This window comes from Mauremys reevesii, linkage group 7, assembly GCF_016161935.1.
Source record: "Mauremys reevesii isolate NIE-2019 linkage group 7, ASM1616193v1, whole genome shotgun sequence".
NCBI classification, from domain to species: domain Eukaryota; kingdom Metazoa; phylum Chordata; order Testudines; family Geoemydidae; genus Mauremys; species Mauremys reevesii.
In genome coordinates, this window is record NC_052629.1 from 107,298,596 (window position 1) to 107,316,246 (window position 17,651).

General features: G+C 46.1%; 1 protein-coding gene across 3 annotated transcripts in view; it reads left to right on the top strand.

Moving 5' to 3' along the window:
* FGD5 (FYVE, RhoGEF and PH domain containing 5) overlaps positions 1–17,651 on the top strand; it is a 153,048-nt gene that overhangs the window by 120,983 nt on the left and 14,414 nt on the right. For all 3 annotated transcript variants that reach the window (XM_039482230.1, XM_039482233.1, XM_039482231.1), the window contains exons 12-14: positions 806–874; positions 9,677–9,760; positions 10,858–10,937. In XM_039482230.1, the coding sequence (XP_039338164.1) occupies positions 806–874; positions 9,677–9,760; positions 10,858–10,937 (233 nt within the window). The remainder of the gene's footprint in view (positions 1–805; positions 875–9,676; positions 9,761–10,857; positions 10,938–17,651) is intronic.

Genomic DNA, 17,651 nt, shown 5'->3' on the forward strand with positions numbered 1-17,651 from the left:
ACCATTGCAGACCTCATCTACCTTTTCCTCTACCACGCTAGGTAATGTTTTAACTTGGGGCCTGATTTTACCATCCCTAACGCATGAGATTTGCAGGATTTGGCCGTTCTGTAAATTATTCTGGAAGGGCATACTAGGTCAGATTCTGATCTCATGTACAGCAGTGTAAATCTATATTAATTCCATTGACTCAACGGAGTTACTCTAGATCTACTCTCGAGTTACTGAGATCAGAATCTAATCCATTGTCTTGACTGGTGTGAGAAGGGCCATATGTATCTGTGGTGCTGCATAAATAATAATAATTATATAAGGAGAGAGAGAGAGTCTATTGTCTATGTGTGTGTTTGCATATATGCTGTGATTCTAATACTCTTGCAGCCCATGTTCACCTGGTGTTTGTTGGTTCATTCTCATTGTAGGGGATATTTAAAAGGTGAATGTCCTTTTCTCGGAGTCCGTTAAATGTTGACTCCATTACCCTTGACAGAGTCATTTCTGTATAAACACAGCGGATAGTGGGGAAGCGAAGTAAGCAAGAAACTGCCCTGTCTCTGACAAATGTATAGTACTGATATGAAAATAATGGTAAAAAGTTGCAACACTGACAATTGGCTGATCCAGGACAGATAAGACTGATCTGAATAATGAATAGACCTTATTATCATGAGGAGGATCAGGCTAGAGAGACAGGAGTGTTAGAATCTCTTCCAGTAAAGGCAAAAGCATTTAATTCCCTCCGTTCACTTTGAGAGGTGTTTGGTGTTCTCAATAATGATACTGATGCCCCTGTTTCTTCCCTCAGGAGTTTCTGAAAGAGGGAACGCTGATGAAAGTGTCCGGGAAAAACAGGCATCCTCGGCATTTGTTCTTGGTAAGGATATTTCATTGGTTTGTTGCCTTTCTCATATCATATCATGGGTTTCCATGACTACTAACGAGACTGAATATGGCCCTGAACTACAGCTGAGCTTGTGCATATTGGGGCTGCCAGGTAATTTAAATAGCCCTGGTGACGTAACGTATTGGCATGTGTCAATGAGTGAGATGTTGACTTCTAGGATGTAATTTTCAGAAGGGTTCAGCACCTACAACTGGCACCAGAATTTCAGAAGAGCTCAGCATAATGAAAGTGGCTCTGACTTTGGGCTAACAGTTAATTCAGTTTCTCCTCAGGTTGACTCTCCCAATCTTCCAGCCTGGTTTGGTTGCTCCAGTGATTTGACCTTCCAGCTAAGCCATTAAAGAAAAGAGTTCACCCTTTTCAGGGTATTCAAGTCCAAAACACACACACAAGAGTCTTCCACCCCCAGTCCCAAGCTGGGCACAGCCCCTCCGGCCTGAGGGTCGGTCAGGAGGAACTTCAGACACTCTTCAACCTACGCTTTGGGCTTTGCTCTCACCCCTCAGGCCCTCCTGGGCTCCTCTGAGACCCTCCCTGCTCTCTACCAAGCAGTGACTCTCAGGCCTTCCTACTTAGAGTCTCCCTTTTCTCCACAAGTTTCTGTCTTATCTCCACACCAGAAGGCCAGACTTAGCTACATGATCTGTCTGCCCCATGACTGCTCTTTTTCTCCACCATGGAAGGTGAGCTAAGGGTGTCATAGGTGGAGCTGGACCCATCTCCCCTTAAAGGGCCAATCACCCTGTGAAAGGCTGGGTGCTGAAAACCAGACTCTAATTGGGGGAACTAAGAACTTGAAAATCCGCCCCTGAGCTCTTTTGGAAATTTGGTCCCTAGTGTCTGACCAACAGGGAGGATAAGGAAGCCACTACTAGCAAGAGCTTAAAAAAATTATTTTGGCTCAAGAAGTAGAGCCTTGTTTTTGGAGCTCAAGGATGTGAGTTCTAGTCCCAGTTCTCCATTTGTGCATGAGTGTATGGTATCTAGTTATATCTGTTGTCTGTGGCACATTCTTTCTTCTGGAAACATAGCATCTCTGCACATTTGGCTAGAGGAACTGCTGCCCCAACATCTTTTCTAATGTGTTTTTTGTTGTGGTGGTTTTTTTAACATTAATGATTTTCCTTTGTATTAGGTAGTATTGGCTAATGGCTAGAGCAGAGATCTGGGGATCAAGACTTCTGGGTTCTATTCTCAGATCTGCAGCTAGTTCACTCCATAATTATAGGCAAATAATTTTGCCTTTCAGCATCTGATTTAACCCCTGTATACCCTGGGGATAATGATACTTACTTGCTTTCTAAGGGCTTGTGATGCTTAATTTATTGATGACTGAAAAGTTCTTGAGATCCTCAAAGGAAATGTGCCATAGAAATACTGAGTAGTGTTATTACAATACTGTGTTGCAAAATTTAATTTAAAGTCATGGAACAAATGCTTAAAATACTGTATTTTCTGCAGATTTTCTAAATCTTGAACAGGGAAATTTACACTGGGGCAAATATTAAAATAAGAGAATACTTATACCAAAGTCACATACTTTGCCATGGATTCTTCATATTTCCTCTTCTGATTATTATTTCATAGTTATGTGAAAAAACTTCCTTGCTCAGTGCTCAGCTTCTCTGCCTGCTTCATCATGAGAGGCTTGATTGATTTTGTGTGGGACACCGTGCTGCCCTTATGCTTCTTTGATGGCCTCATTGATTTCTGCAAAACTCAGACTTTTATGTATTGGAAGTAATGGGTCTAGCCAAAATCTTCATGATGTGATATCACTGCAGTGCTCTTTTATTGAATCTTCCTGGACAATCTGAAACAATAGCACTACTGCCTGTGGCAAAATTGCCATTGATTTCAACTGGACCAAGATTAGGCCTTAAGAAAGTGACCCATCCAGCTCTATGGTGGTTAACTCTGAAACCTACTGATGCCAGTGTGAATGTTGATATTGTTAATTGTTTTACTGCTGATTATTTTAGCAGAAATAGCTAACTGTTTTGGTGCTGTGGGTGGATTTTGGAATTGTGGACAGAATTTGAGCAGACTGCCATGATATTCATATGGTCACAATTCCACCATCAGAATCTGTGGCTATTACTATTACGGCTGAACTACAGGACCAAACAGGAGGAGCAGGAATCAGATAGAGAGAAAATCTAGTTTAAGTAATAAACAGGGATAGGAGAGTAATTTAAACTCATGGGGAAAGGTAAGCTGAGCCAAGTTTCAAATAAGATATACTTGAAAGCTTATCCTCAGCTTGAAAGTCACAGAGGCAGAAAATACTACCAACATGAACGAAGCACTGAAATAAGTGTAAATTTATTATTAGGCGGCTTTGTGGTGGCAACTACCAGTTGAGGAACAATATCACGCTTCATCTAAAGATTCTGCTGCTCAAAGCTGGGTGTCAGCTGCAGGGAGTGAAATAATCCCTTGGCAGATGGAGATATTACATTGTGTAGCCCAGTGGTTCTCAACCTGTGGCCCATGGGCCACTTGCAGCCCAGTCAGCACATAGCTGCGGCCCATGTGACATCCTCAGGGCCATACAGGTAATATATATATGGTGTGACTGCAGCCCATATAACACATAGAGAGCTGCATATGCAGCCCACGATGGTAAATAGGTTGAGAACCACTGTTGTAGCCCATGAAAAAGGGGGAAATGATTGCAAAATAAAGTAACTCTCATGTTAAACTCTGAATGTGTTTGCATTATCTCCCTGTCCCCAGTAATACTGCAGAATCTGTCAGTCACTCAGGGAGTGTGCTTATTGGACTATTTGTCCTGTTAAACCAGGAAGGAGACTGCTGCACAGCTCTGGCACTTATCTAATTCTTGATATTGAGCACACCTCCTATATGAGCCCTGAACCCGTACCCAGGAGCGTCACCAAGGTTTTTGGCGCCCTAGGCGCAGGGCCAGCTCTACCCATTTCGCCGCCAGTCCCGCGGCTCCGGTGGACCTGCCGCAGGCGTGCCTGCGGATGCTCCACCGGAGCCACGGGACCAGCGGACCCTCCGCAGGCACACCTGCGGGAGGTCCACCGGAGCCGCCTGCCGCCCTCCCGGCAAAATGCCGCCCCCCCCCTCAAATCCTGGCGCCCTAGGCGACTGCCTAGGTCGCCTAAATGGAAGCGCCGGCCCTGCCCGTACCGTACATCTCTGCCAGTGCAAGCAATCCTGGCCTGCAGCACCCCATCCAACCACCAGCACTGGACATGTATCCATATTACACTTGGCTCTGCCAATGCACTTCATCCTTGACCTGCAGGACCCTGCAATAGCAGTCCTGAGGCCCTGGCTCAGGGGTCCATCTCAATTCTGACCTCCAGCAGCCCCAGCTATTCCAGCTTCGGAATCCTCTGGATTTGACTTCTAACTGTACTAGAAAAAATAACTTAATACTCTCCCAAAGGAGGGGAAAGCCTAGATTTTAAAATCATCATTCATTCAAAACCCTGACAAATCTTCTAAGGGTGATATCCTAATCCTATTGAAGTTGCTGGCAAAACTCCAGGGGGACCAGGATTTGGCCTGACATGTTTTCCAAAACGTAATTTTCAGATCCTTTGCGGATTTTTTATGGACCCTAATGTGTCAATTGCTATGCCAAAAAGTGCATTAAAATGGGATACGTGTGATTTGGGTTTTGCTTTGATTTTGTTTGGGTGAAATAAGTAAATGTGTCTGAATAGACCTAAAAAAAAAAAAAAAATCGGAAGAAAGGATTGGATTTCAGAAGTGCTCGGGAGAGGCCTAATTCTGCTCCCATTGACATCAAGTTAGGCCAAAGCGAGGGACGGCTCCAGGCACCAGCTCAGCAAGCAGCTGCTTGGGGTGGCCAACAGTGAGGGGCGGCACGTCCGGGTCTTTGGCGGCAGGTCCCTCACTCCCTCTCAGAGCGAAGGACCAGCCACTGAATTGCAGCCGAAGACTGAAGCAGCGGTGGTAGAGCTGCAGATCGTGATCACGGCTTTTTTTTTTTCCTTTTTGCTGCTTGGGGCAGCAAAAACCCTGGAGCCGGCCCTGGCCAAAGCTGAGTGCTTTGGAGAACCTCTCCCAGAAAGCACATGCTGGAGCAAAAGCCTGAGAAGGGATTTTATCCCCCAATTTACCCTAGAAATAAATCAAACTCAAGTTGTGGTTAGAACATGCTGTTAAAATGGTGTGTGTATGTGTGCCATGCCTCATGTGTTTCAAATCACGCTTTGAGTAAGTCTTGGTGTTGTGTGTATTTGTGTTCACATGTGGGGCATAGGTCTGTAATGTGTGGTTCTGTGTGTGTGTATAAGCAAGTGTGTGGCATGTACATGCATGTATTTTATGCAGGTGTGTAAACCTGCGTAAGTTGATGAATGTCTGTTGTGTGTATTGCGAGGCTACTGAGCTGGCTGTCTTGTGTAGGCCGATGGTATTGTTGAATCTGGTGTTTCCTGGCAGGATGTTTGGTGTGTTTTGCTGGGCGCCTGTTTCCTGAGTCCAGTCTCTGTTTACACGGATGTTGGAGCCTCTTTGCAGAGAGCACAGAATGGGCCGCTGAAGCTTGGCAGGCCTCCTAATCGCCCCCCGACTACAGGACTCTTCGACTCAGACACTATCTCTTATCTCACGTTTCCAAGAATTTCTCTACAAAAGCTGCTTGTGTTGGACGTGAGGCGGGGGAAGCTGCCATTGACTGGGAGATTTTGTTCAACACTCCAGACAACCAGGCTGGAGTTTAGCAGGATTCTGAGAAGTGAGCCTGCACCCTTGAAGTTAATAAGAGTTTTATCATTGACTGAATTGGGAGCAGTATAGGGCTCTTAGAGAACAAACTTAGGACAATCAAATGTGTGGCAGAAGTTTCTGGAGAATAAATGCACTGGATGTAGTTAGTATTAGGGGTGGGTGAATTTGTCAGGCCTAATTTTGAATCATAGGTTTGGAAATTCAGTGTGAACTCAAATGTTATTGGGTTCACATCACACTTAGAAGGGACTGTGATGAAAGGAACCGAGGGAGAAGAGTTAGAGCAGGGAATGTATTTGTGGAGTGTGCGTATGTATTGAGGGGCACAGAATAGAAATACTGGTTCCATCAATATCTCCTGTGCAGTTCAAGAACCACAGACATTTAAATCCCTCAGTGATCTCTGGCACTGACTCTCCTTAATCTCACACCCCTACAATACAGTATGTATTGCCATGCAAACCTCCATGACAGTTGCATTCACTGTGGACTTCCTGATCCCAAACTGGTGCCCAACTGACTAGTAACTATCCAAGGCAGCCAATTTGCACAGGACTCTCTTTTTTTCTGGAAGTTTTTGTCCTTGTGGTCTGGCACTGCAGTATTGAGGCTAGCTCTCCTTCAGCTTATATAGTTACTTCTGTTCATCCCAAGTCTTGAGAACAACTTACTCCACCAATATGCAGTTGTCGTCAGGACCCAAAACCTGTGCTCCACCTGGTGACTATCACCCTCGGGTACTGCACGAAGTTGGCTATGCTGGAGCAGATGGTGCCTCACTATTATAACAAAAACTCCATCAGCTGCTAGTCTTGGTCTCTGGCTCATCACAGCCACTGCCAGAAGAGCCTCCACCTCCTTGCCTCAGACGCCCAACAACTGGTTTTCAAAATTTCAGTAGAAATCAAGTCAATAGGAGTTTTACCATTCACATAAATGGAAGCAATATAGGGCCCATAGAGGAAAAATACTGTAAAATCCTTAGGACAATCAAACATATGGCTGGAGTTTCTGGAAACCAAGCAAGGAGTGAGAGCTGAGCACATTCATTCTGGCCTACATTTTGAGAAAAGGCCTAGGAAATGGAGTCAGCAGCCAGGATTTTCCAAGGGATTGGAGCAGTTTGATCTCCGCTACCACAATTCCCCTGGGATTCCTGAAGGCTGCCAGAAGGTCTTTCATTACCTTTCAGAGGCCACTTCGAGAAGCTGTGCAGGGATAGGTACCCAGTGGGCAGGGCAACTGCAATGGTGTAGAAAAGCGTACATGGGACAAAAGGCAAAGCTACAACTGAAATACTCCGGCTACTATGGACCACTGGACTGCTGGTACTAAGACTAGTACTAGCCAACCAATTCATTTACCCGCAATTCAATTCTCTAGTGTAGACAGCCAGGGAAAGCAGCAGGCAGGGCAGCGCCTCTGTGCCTCTTTTACATAGCATCCCTCTCCTGGCAAACAATGAAATATTCATCCTAATTTCATTGCAAGGAGTCATTGCTAGTGGGACCTTATAAGAGATTGGAGCCACATTTCTCCTCTGTGCAGCATGGCAAAACAGAAGGAAAAACAAACTCCACCTCCAGTGGGCAATTACAAAACAAAGCCATCATCAATGATTAATAAAATCTTGGGATACTAATCAGAGCTGCCATGGTAACAGTATGCACTTGGGTTTTTTTTTAAATATTTTTTTATAAATAAAATAAACAGGGTTTGCAGCCAATGAGGCACAGCAGTTCATGCTAGGAAGATCCTATGTTTTTTATGAGATTTTTGTGTTTGTGTGATTTAGTGCCCTTCATTCGCTGCCTTTTCTGTGGTTTGGAATCACCCCGAAGTATGTGGCACTGTTAACTGGCAAAGGAGGAGACTGCTTTCTTCTGTAATCCAGTAACCTTTGAAAATTCAAGGGATGCTTTCATCCCCCAACTCTCTGGCAGAATCTCCAGGTGGAGGTGAAAGTAAACAGAAGAGAATCGAGGTCATTTTCAGATGATGATAAAAAAAACAAGCGTTTGTTTCTTTTTTTTAGCAATTGCTGCCATCCCAGCTGATACTAACTTCAGTTAAAAAGCTCATCCCTCCAGTGAGATCAAGCAAACAATAGTTTATTCCAGCTGCTTTTCAATGAACAGTTTGATAGGTTTACCTCCCTTAACCTCTCTGATCCCCAATTTCCAATAGGCTGTGATGAATTCCTCTCTGTAGCTAGCACAGCCCCGGTTAAACTGAGAATCATAATATGATCAGTACAGTGCAGGTGTCACTGCGCTGATTAGATTAATGTTAGCACAGATGGTAATTTATGAAGCAATAAGTAAATGGTATAAAAACTCCATGACAAGCCATTTGTCACCCAGTTCTATGGAAATTCTATTGTTATACCATTAGAGGAGTAAACACTTCACTTCAGAATAGAGAGACTACAGCTTGAGACTTTTCTTCCTTCTCAGAGTTATAGTTTCAATGTAATAATAATACTTTTCGTCTGAGGATCTCAAAGAGCTTTACAAATACTAATGAATTAAGCCTCATCACTGGGATGTAGGCACCCCATTTTAAAGATGAGTAACTGAGGCACAGACTTGTCCAAAGTCAGACAGTGGCAGCACCAAGAACAGAACCCACAGGTGAACTCCTGACCCCTTTGAAGTCAATGGGATCTTTGCCATTGACTTCAGTGTAGCCAGGATTTCACCCTACGAGTCCTAACTCCAAGTCTCCCTTCTCTAGCCACTAGAAACTGTTCTGTCTCTGCAAGAAAGCTGAACCACAACCTTCTAAGAAAACATTCAGAGGGTCCCAAAGGTTCCATTTTTTCAGGCAAGGCATTGGTGGAAGCAGAGGAGGACAGAAAAACATTTAGGGCCCAGCAAAGGAAATGACTAGGTGGCAGCTCAACTTCTCGTGATGTCCAGTGCCAATGACATCCTCGTGATCAGGAAGGGGGTCAGCAGGGTTCAAATCTAGATCCATTGAGCCTGGCAGAGTTACACCAGGGATGAATTTGTCCCTTTTTGTATGAAGCTATTTTATAAACCAACAAGTTCCAGGCAGGAAGATGGGACTTTAAGAAGCAGATGGATTTTTCTCATAAATGGAAAAGAGCTCTCTCAGCCCTTTGGTGTATATCAGATGCAGCACAAGCACTCAGTGATATGGTGGTCTGTTGAAGATAATGCTTGTAGGGTTAAGTCAGACCACAGTAGGGCCTTGGAAAATATCACAGTAGGGTTTCTGGCACCTTCCCCAAGATCATTGCAACTTACACCCACATTTCACTGTTTTCACTGAAGGGCCGCAGAGAATGGAAGACCATCTGATTCTGTGGGGTCTGTACATGCCAAGGCCCAGCCCTCATCACATTTCATTGGGGAGATAATGCAAGGTTGTTCACGGCTCAGTGTGAAGGATAACATTTTCAATACTACTGGATGGCATCTCCATGGCCTTTCCCGAGCCTAGGGTGACCAGATGTCCTGATTTTATAGGGACAGTCCTGACTTTTGGAGCTTTTTCTTATATAGGCACCTATTACCCCTCCACCCCCGTCCCAATTTTTCACACTTGCTGTCTGGTCACCCTACCCGAGCCTCTTGCACCCAGTCTCTCAAGATTTCTCTGATGGTGGATGCCAAAGTTTCTCCAAGTTCTGAGTACTAATGTGTATGTGCAATGGCAAGAGCTCCAGAGCCGCAGGTTCGAAAGGGGTTAGCCGGGATGTGTATGTGCTGAGATGGTGCATTCAGACCATCTGTAGCCTTTCCCTTAACACAAACAGCCATTCCACCTACACTGAGCACTTAGTAATTAACAACAGTCGAAATGTGTCTGAACCAAAAGCTAAACACTCTGGAGCTTTGTAGAAGTTTGGATCTGGATCTGAATTTCGTGGCTCATCCCTGTCTTTAGTAACAATTCATGCAATTCGTTAAGTCACTGCTGGCTCTGGGCTTCCCTCCCACCCAAGAATAATGGTTAGGCTTGCAAGACATATTGCAAATTATTGATTTTGCCTTTCTCTTCACATAGATGAATGATATTCTGCTGTACACGTATCCCCAGAAGGATGGCAAATACCGACTGAAGAACACCTTGGCTGTGTCCGGCATGAGGGTAATGCTTAGTTCAGACAACAACCTGGCATTAAAGTTTATTTGGGGCTTACTGGCTGCCTTGTTAATGCTTTGCCAGTTTATGTCTCCTTTCCAGATGACTGAAAGGAAAAAGGGCATTTTATCTAATGAGTCCCTTGCGTGTTCCAGGAATTAAAGAGGAAAATATAAAGTACACAAATAAAAGAATATCTAAAAGGTTGCAGGTTATCATGACTGCCTCATTTGGGCTGGTGATGAATAAAGCAAACCAAACTCAAAGTTACTATCTGATCATGACTTTTCCCTCTTTAGCTTCTGTGAAAAGACATCCCATCTAGTCCTTTTCCCTCTCCCTGTTCCCTACAATATACTAACCAGGGTTTTAGCACCTCCTAAAAATTCACACTCATGTCATTCCCTTCTCCGGGAGCTTTCACGTCCATCCCCTTCAGCCTATGGGGCAGACCACCCTGCTAGACCAAGGCTGAAATGATTAGTTGGAGATTCCCTGTGTTTTCGGTATTCCACCTGGCATGTTGGAGGCTGAGTTTGGAATCAGGCTGGAGAGCGGGGGGTTGGGTGTGGGTTCTGTACTTGAGATGGAATGAGATCGGGATGTTCATCTAGGGAACAGTTGTGAGAAGATGCCACAGCTGAGAGGAAAGAAGGCTCAGACCTGTCAGGGGTAACAGGACACCAGACCTGAACACCCACTAAGTTTGGGTTTATTTAAATCTAAATCTGAACACAAATTTTGTCCCCTATCTTTATAATGGGCCAAACACAAACTCTGGCTATACCTGTCTCTATATCCAAGACATCACCATAGTATCTATACATGGAACACACCCCAAATTGGCAATAATATGGACCAAAAATCCCACCAGGACCAGTGCAACTGACCCTGCACCCCACTGTCACATTGTGCTGGGCTGCCCACTACCTTGTCCCCACTAGCCTCTTAGCAACTGAGAACATCATGAGTACTAGACTTTGATGGTTAACACTCAAACTGTTGGAGTTTCACAGATCCCTGTGCATCAAGAGTTTTACCATGTGCTGACCATAGATGGTTTAAATCGGTCTGTCCTTCATTTACGTGTCATTTGTTTCTAGGTCAGCCGCCCAGTGACAGAAAAAGCCCAAAACGTCCTGAAGATTGAATACGCTGAACACTGCCTGACCCTGTCAGCAAGGTATTCTCTCATACCAGCCATGGCAGAGGGTGTTTATTTTAGCTATATCTCTAGACCAGTCCAACCACTGTCCAAGACTTAATTGGTGTCCCACTGTTTTTAAACTCCATTTCAATCTATACAATTGTGATAGATAATGGCCAAGTGCTTGATTATAAAGAGGGCATTCATTTCAATGTAAGGCTCATAAGACACAACTAATTCAACACTTATAATGAGTAAAAAGCTGGGACTCAGCACTTGATAAGATTTTGAGCAGAGTAGAAAATCCATTTCTAATAAGTCTGAGCCTTCTTCCTTGATCTTTTACAACTTTTTCCCTGTCACGCTGAGAATCCAGCTTTGTCTGCTTCCCCTTTATAATTTTACTTGTCAGTTCACATCACTGGGGTTACCCAAGGGCTAATGAAAAATAGTAATTAGCTAATTCCACGCCATAGATTTAAAGGCATTTAAAGGTACTTAAATGACAGTTAAAACAGAAATTAAACTTTACTGACGATGTAATGAGGTCTTTTTGTTAAAAGGAATTTTCCTAATGAGTTTGGACAAAGTTGGTACGGATCACAGTCAGGGAGGGCATTCTCTGTCTTGTGATCACATGCTGACAGCAGCGAGAATTTGTACATTAATTTCTGAGCAGGAGGAGAGAGTATACCGTGTTCTTCTTGGTTTTAATTCCAAAGGTGTCAACAAGAGAGACAACAACAAAAAAGGGGCAGTGTATGATTTTCAGATACATTGTTTAAAATTAAAATAATTTAGTCTCGGTGACAGTTGATCGCGCTGATGCGGTTATCAAAGTTTTGAGAACTGAAGTTCCCATCTCAAGTCTCCACCTACAGTATGGCTGGAAGCACAGCATGCATGGCATGCACACTGGAACCAACCTAATAGACTGGGAGGGTGATTTCTTTTCAACACACTTTGAAATCTAAATCCTTCTCTTATAAGGAACATATGTCATCTGCGCCCAATGCTCAGAACTCTGCCAAAGCCCTTGAATTTAGTATCTTTTCACACTAAGTAATAAGATGTCTGGTACTTTTATTATCAGTATTGGATGCCCATCCAGTGCCCCTTAGGGTCCAAAGGGTGCATCTGCACTACCCACTGTCAGTTTAAAAAAAAAAAGCAGGAGGTATATGGATTTGTGTTGGCTAAATAACTAGACACCTACTGCCTTAGTGTAGAGAAGTTCTAATGCAGATGAAGTCCATGTGTAAAGGCAGAGATTTACTTTGGAGCATACTGAGAGCTTTGCCTGGAATTAGGGTTGCCAGGTGTTCAGTTTTCGACTGGAATGTCCAGTCAAAAAGGGACCCTGGTGGCTCCGGTCAGCACTGCTGACCAGGCCATTAAAAGTCCAGTCGGTGACACAGTGGGGCTAAGGCAGGTTCCCCACCTGCTGTGGCTCTGCGCAGTTCCCAGAAGCAGCAGCATGTCCCTCCTCCAGCTACCTGGCTGCGCCTCCACATAGCCCAGAGCATCCTCCTATGCCCCAACCCCTCATCTCCAGCCCCACCCCAGAGCCTGCACCCCCAGCTGGAGCCCTCACACCCCCCCACATCCCAACCCACTGCCTAAGCCCAGAACCCCCTCCCACCCTCTGAACCCCCAGCCCTCGCCCGGAGCCCCCTCCTGATCCCCAAGCCCCTCATCCCTGGCCCCACCAGGGATGGGGGACACGTCGCTGCTTTCAGGAGCTGCCTCAGATAAGCGCTGCCCGGATCCTGCACCCCTGACCTCATCCCATGCCCCAACCCCCTGCCCCAGCCCTGATCCCCCTCTTGCCCTCAGAACCCTTCAGTCCCAGTCCAAAGCATCCTCCTACACCCCAAACCTCTCATCTCCAGCCCCAACCCAGAGCCTGCACCCCCAGCCGGAGCCCTCACCCCCCCCCACATCCCAAACCACTGCCTGAGCCAGAGCCCCCTCCCACCCTCTGAACCCCTCAGCCCCACCCCAGAGCCTGCACCCCCAGCCGGAGCCCTCACCTCCTCCTGCATGCCAACCCGCTGCCTCAGCCCAGAGCCCCCTTCCGCACACTGAACCCCTCATTTCTGGCCCCACCCCAGAGCCTCCACCCCGAGCCAGCCCAGGGAAAATGAGCGAGTGAGTGAGGGTGGGGAGAGTGAGCGACGGGGGGGGGCGGGAATGGAGTGAGTGGGGACAGGGCCTCGGAGAATGGGTGGGGCAAGGGTGTTTGGTTTTGTGTGAGTAGAAAGTTGGCAATCCTGGCCTGGATTCTCCATTGTTCTTTTTGTGCTGACATGCAGTTGGTGCTCTTGTAAAGGCTGAGCCAGTGACTCCAGTGAGAGTCATGTGTGAAATTAGGGCTTGAAGCGGAGAGGCTGCCCTTTGGGTACTATAGGTAGATAGTGCTCTTTCACAGGGGTCAGTCACAAGTACAAGGAGCCTCTCCCTCCTTGTGCTGTTCACTGAAGGGCCAACCATAAGTGAAGTCCCTGCTAACACACCCTAGGGCAGAGGTGGGCAAACTACGGCCTGCGGGACTGCTCTGCCCGGCCCCTGAGCTCCTTGCCTGAGAGGCTTGCCCCCGACCCCTCCCCCGCTGTTCCCCCTCCTCTGCAGCCTCAGCTCACTCGCTCCTCCACCAGCGCAATGCTCTGGGTGGCGGGGCTGTGAGCTCCTGGGGCAGTGCAGCTTCAGAGCCCGGCCTGACCCAGTCTCTGTGCTGCGTGGCTGGCTCCAGCCGGGCGGCACGGCTGCCTGTCCTGGTGCAGGGAATGGTGGAGGGGGGTTGGATAGAGGACAGGGGGGTGGTCAGGGGCCAGGGGGGTGGATAGGGGTGGGGGCAGTCAGGGACGGGGGTTCTGGGGGCAGTCAGGGGACAGGGCGAAGGGGTGGTTGGATGAGGCAGGGGTCCCGGGGGGCAGTCAGGAAGGGGGGGGTTGGATGGGGCGGCGGGGAGCAGTTAGGGGTGGGGTTCTGGGGGTGGTTAGGGGACAGACAGGAGGGGTGGAAGGGGATAGGGTCCTGGGGGGCCATCAGGGGCCGAGAAGCAGGGGGGGGTCAGATAGGGGGCAGGGGCCAGGCCATGCCTGGCTGTTTGGGGAGGCACAGCCTCCCCTAACCGGCCCTCCATACAATTTCTGAAACCCGATGCGTCCCTCAGGCCAAAAAGTTTGCCCACCCCTGCCCTAGGGCACAAGTCACCTCTAGGGAGCAGAGAGGGAGCCTGGCTATTGCCCCACTTCCTCTCTACTCTGGCTGACAGAACTGACCACAGATGGGAGAACATGCTACACTCTCCTAAGAGATGGCACCACGGGTGCACTCCACAGGGCACTAGGGAATGCCAGGAGGCTTTGGACCTCCCTGAGGTAACATGACTTCCATTGTTTCTGGGTTGATACAAGCCCCTGACAAGGGCCAATTATCAGCTGCCAGCCCTTAAGGCCTTTGCACTTGGATGAGGCAAGAAATACACATAGATGAACAGAGAACATGGCATAAGCAGCAAAGACCAAGACCACAGAAAAGGCACTAAAATGATGATAAGCAGGACCTGTGGTTCTGGTTCATACAGCACTGCTGTATGAAAAGATGGCAGTGGCAAGCACTTGCATCTACCACTGAAAATGTCCCACCCAGAGAGCATAATTCTTTGGCTTACAGGGAGCAGGTGATCGTACTGAGCATGCAGCCCTTGCAGAGAAGAGATGGATGCTGCTATACCTTTACACACATTTCAGAATCCTCTTCTTCAGACAGAATCGTAAGCAGGTGGTACCCATATGAAACCTAAATAAGGTTATGTCTATACTGCCGTTTGGGGGGAAGGCAAGGCATTGCAGCACATGTGGACATATCCATGCTAGCTTTAATCTAGCTAGCTCACATACTGATAGCAATGAAGCAGCTGTACAAGCCCACCCAGTACTCATTCAAGCAGCTAGCCTGTGCGGTCACGGCTTCACGACTATTGGCGCTCATGAATGCTACAATCACACTTCCAATTGCAGTGTAGACACACCCTAAGAAAGCCAAGTGAGAATGCAGTCACAGTACAATGATACAGAAAGGCTGCAGTGGCATTACAATCAGTGACAGAATCCTATTCCAGACCAAGTCAAGCTTTTACTAATAGTGACTTAGCCATAGGCCAATATACAGAAAGCAAAAGTATATTCAAATAAAACTGAAAATTAAATCCATAATTATAAAATACAAAAATACATGTAAATATAGATTTAAAAATACATAAACTAATAAACCATACATAATCACTGTGCCATTTTCCTTATTTTAGCGGCTGACCATGCAAATAGGGCAATCTCTTGGATCACAGGTACTATGTCTGTTCCTAATAAATACTCTGTTTTCTGAGGCCTGGTCTACACTAAGGGCGGGGGTCGAACTAGGGTACGCAAGTTCAGCTACGCGAATAGCGTAGCTGAACTCGAAGTACCCTAGTTCGACTTACTTACCCGTCCAGACGCGGCGGGGTCGAACTCCGCGGCTCCAAGGTCAACTCCGCCACCGCCGTTTGCGGTGGTGGAGTTCCGGAGTCGACCGGAGCGCGCGGGGAGTTCGAACTATCGCGTCTTGATTAGACGCGATAGTTCGAACTCCGAGAAGTCGAACTCACCGCGTCGACCCACGCGGTGAGTATGGACCTGCCCTGAGAGACCATAGAAAAAGGCATCTGGGGTAAAAACACAGAAAGCCCTTTTGACCTCAAGTGGCAACATAATTACAGTGTAATAAATAGTGGGGTAGGTCGTTCAACTGCCCTGAGCCACATGGACAAAGGCAGTGGCTTTCTCAGTGCCAGCATATCAACCTTCTAGGAAAACTGTCTGCATGGATTGGAAATGGAGAGCTGCAAAGGCCCTCCTTAACATGTTATTACAACAAACTATCTAAATATCTGGCATACCCTTTTTAACAAGGGGGACGAAGGTGATGTTTTTGACATAGAAACAACCGCCATATCCGTTTGCTTGCTAATATCCTCTATTTAATTACACATTAATTTCACATTTTTAAATTTATATCAAATCATTTCCAAATCTGAGAAACCTAAAAAATGCAAACAATATTGAATAGACTCTAATCAAGGAAATTACATGAGAAAGCCCTACTGAGCTGTTTCTCTAAGCTTAACCTTGACAAACACTGTGGATGCATGCTGAATGCAAAGCCAAACGTTAATATTACTGTACTGCACTTTGGACAGACTAGAATTCATGCCTGTCCTGCTCTAAGAAGAGCAACTGGAGTATTATTTGAAAGACCAAGAATCTTCATGAAAAATTAGTTTTGAATCACTTCCAATCCCACGGGATCATTCCATCCCCATATTTTCATACCAAACAAATTTGAATGCATACCTTGCCTATTCCAGGCCAGTTTCTTTGCTGCACAGGTATCCCCTGCAGTCAGTGACAGTGTAGTGACATTTGACCTTCTGTTTTCTGTTAGACTAAGCTTACTGTAAGAGTAAATGATGTGTCACCTTGGCTAGACCCCCAAAATCTTTTCCGCTGCCTAGTGTGACAATACTGAAGTTTGTGGGTTGTGCACTCTGAGCTGTTCACAGCCTCCAAAACTTCAGCAAAAATCCCTTTGATCCTTCATACAACCAGTGAGCTAGTTAATTGGGATCAGGTCAGTGCCAATTGACATAATTCATTTTACAAGCCAGCAGCCATGTGTTATCCTCACACTTAGACACTATAACAGTCTGTGATTATTGCCTAGAGATGTTTAATGGAGTGAAGAGTAGGTGGTAAGGGCCTGTTGGAGATTAGGCTTTTATTGACAGATCATCCCTAATCAGCTGTCCTTGCCAAAATGACTTTAATTCACACCATTAAGTCAGCCATGCTTTTATTATTTTTAAAGCCAGGTCTTGAACCTCAAATGGCTAGAATTTTATGGCAAATGAGAGGTTGACAGAAGGAGGGGGAAATTTTCATCCACAACACTTTTTGATGAAGAATGCATTTTAAGCAACCTCAAAGTGTTTTGCAAATTTGTGTCAATTTCACCAAATTGATTGTTTTAAAAAATTGAAATGTTTTGTTTTTTTGTGCTTTGAAATGACTTTTCGTTTTTAAATTTCCTTTCGTATTAAATTTTAAATGCAAACACCTCACAAATTGGTCAAATTGAAACAAAATGTTTTAATGTTGTTGAAATAAAACGTTTTGTTTGACCCAATACAAATGTTTTAGGGACTTTTCAAAATTGCCAAGGAACTGACAAATCCATGATTTACCCAGCTCAGGAGGTTAACCCTATGTTGGTGCCACTTCCACTGACCTTTTGGAGACTGGGGACATAACTACAGCCTTGTGGGTCTTCATTTGGCTAGTACAGTCGTTCTCAAATTTGTTTGATTGTGTCCCCCTTCTTTGTGTCTGTAGTTGTTTATGCCCCTTCCTCCCACCCGTTACACAAGTACATATAGCACTGTCCAGCTCTGCAGGCAGAGCCAAGCGCAACGGCGGCAATGTGAAAAGTGGTATTTGTCAATATCACTGTTCACAGACTGAGCACCCCATTGCCACCTTTACCTCTGTGCTGCTGCTGCCACCCCGGGGCTGACAACCGAAACCCTGCCACCACTTCCAGGTGAGAGACTGAGAGAGAGGGAAGGAAGGAGAGCCTGAGCCCAGGCTGCCTCCCAGTGAAGGATTGGGAGGGGGGAGGGGGGAAGGCAGCCCAAACTCAGGTAGCAGG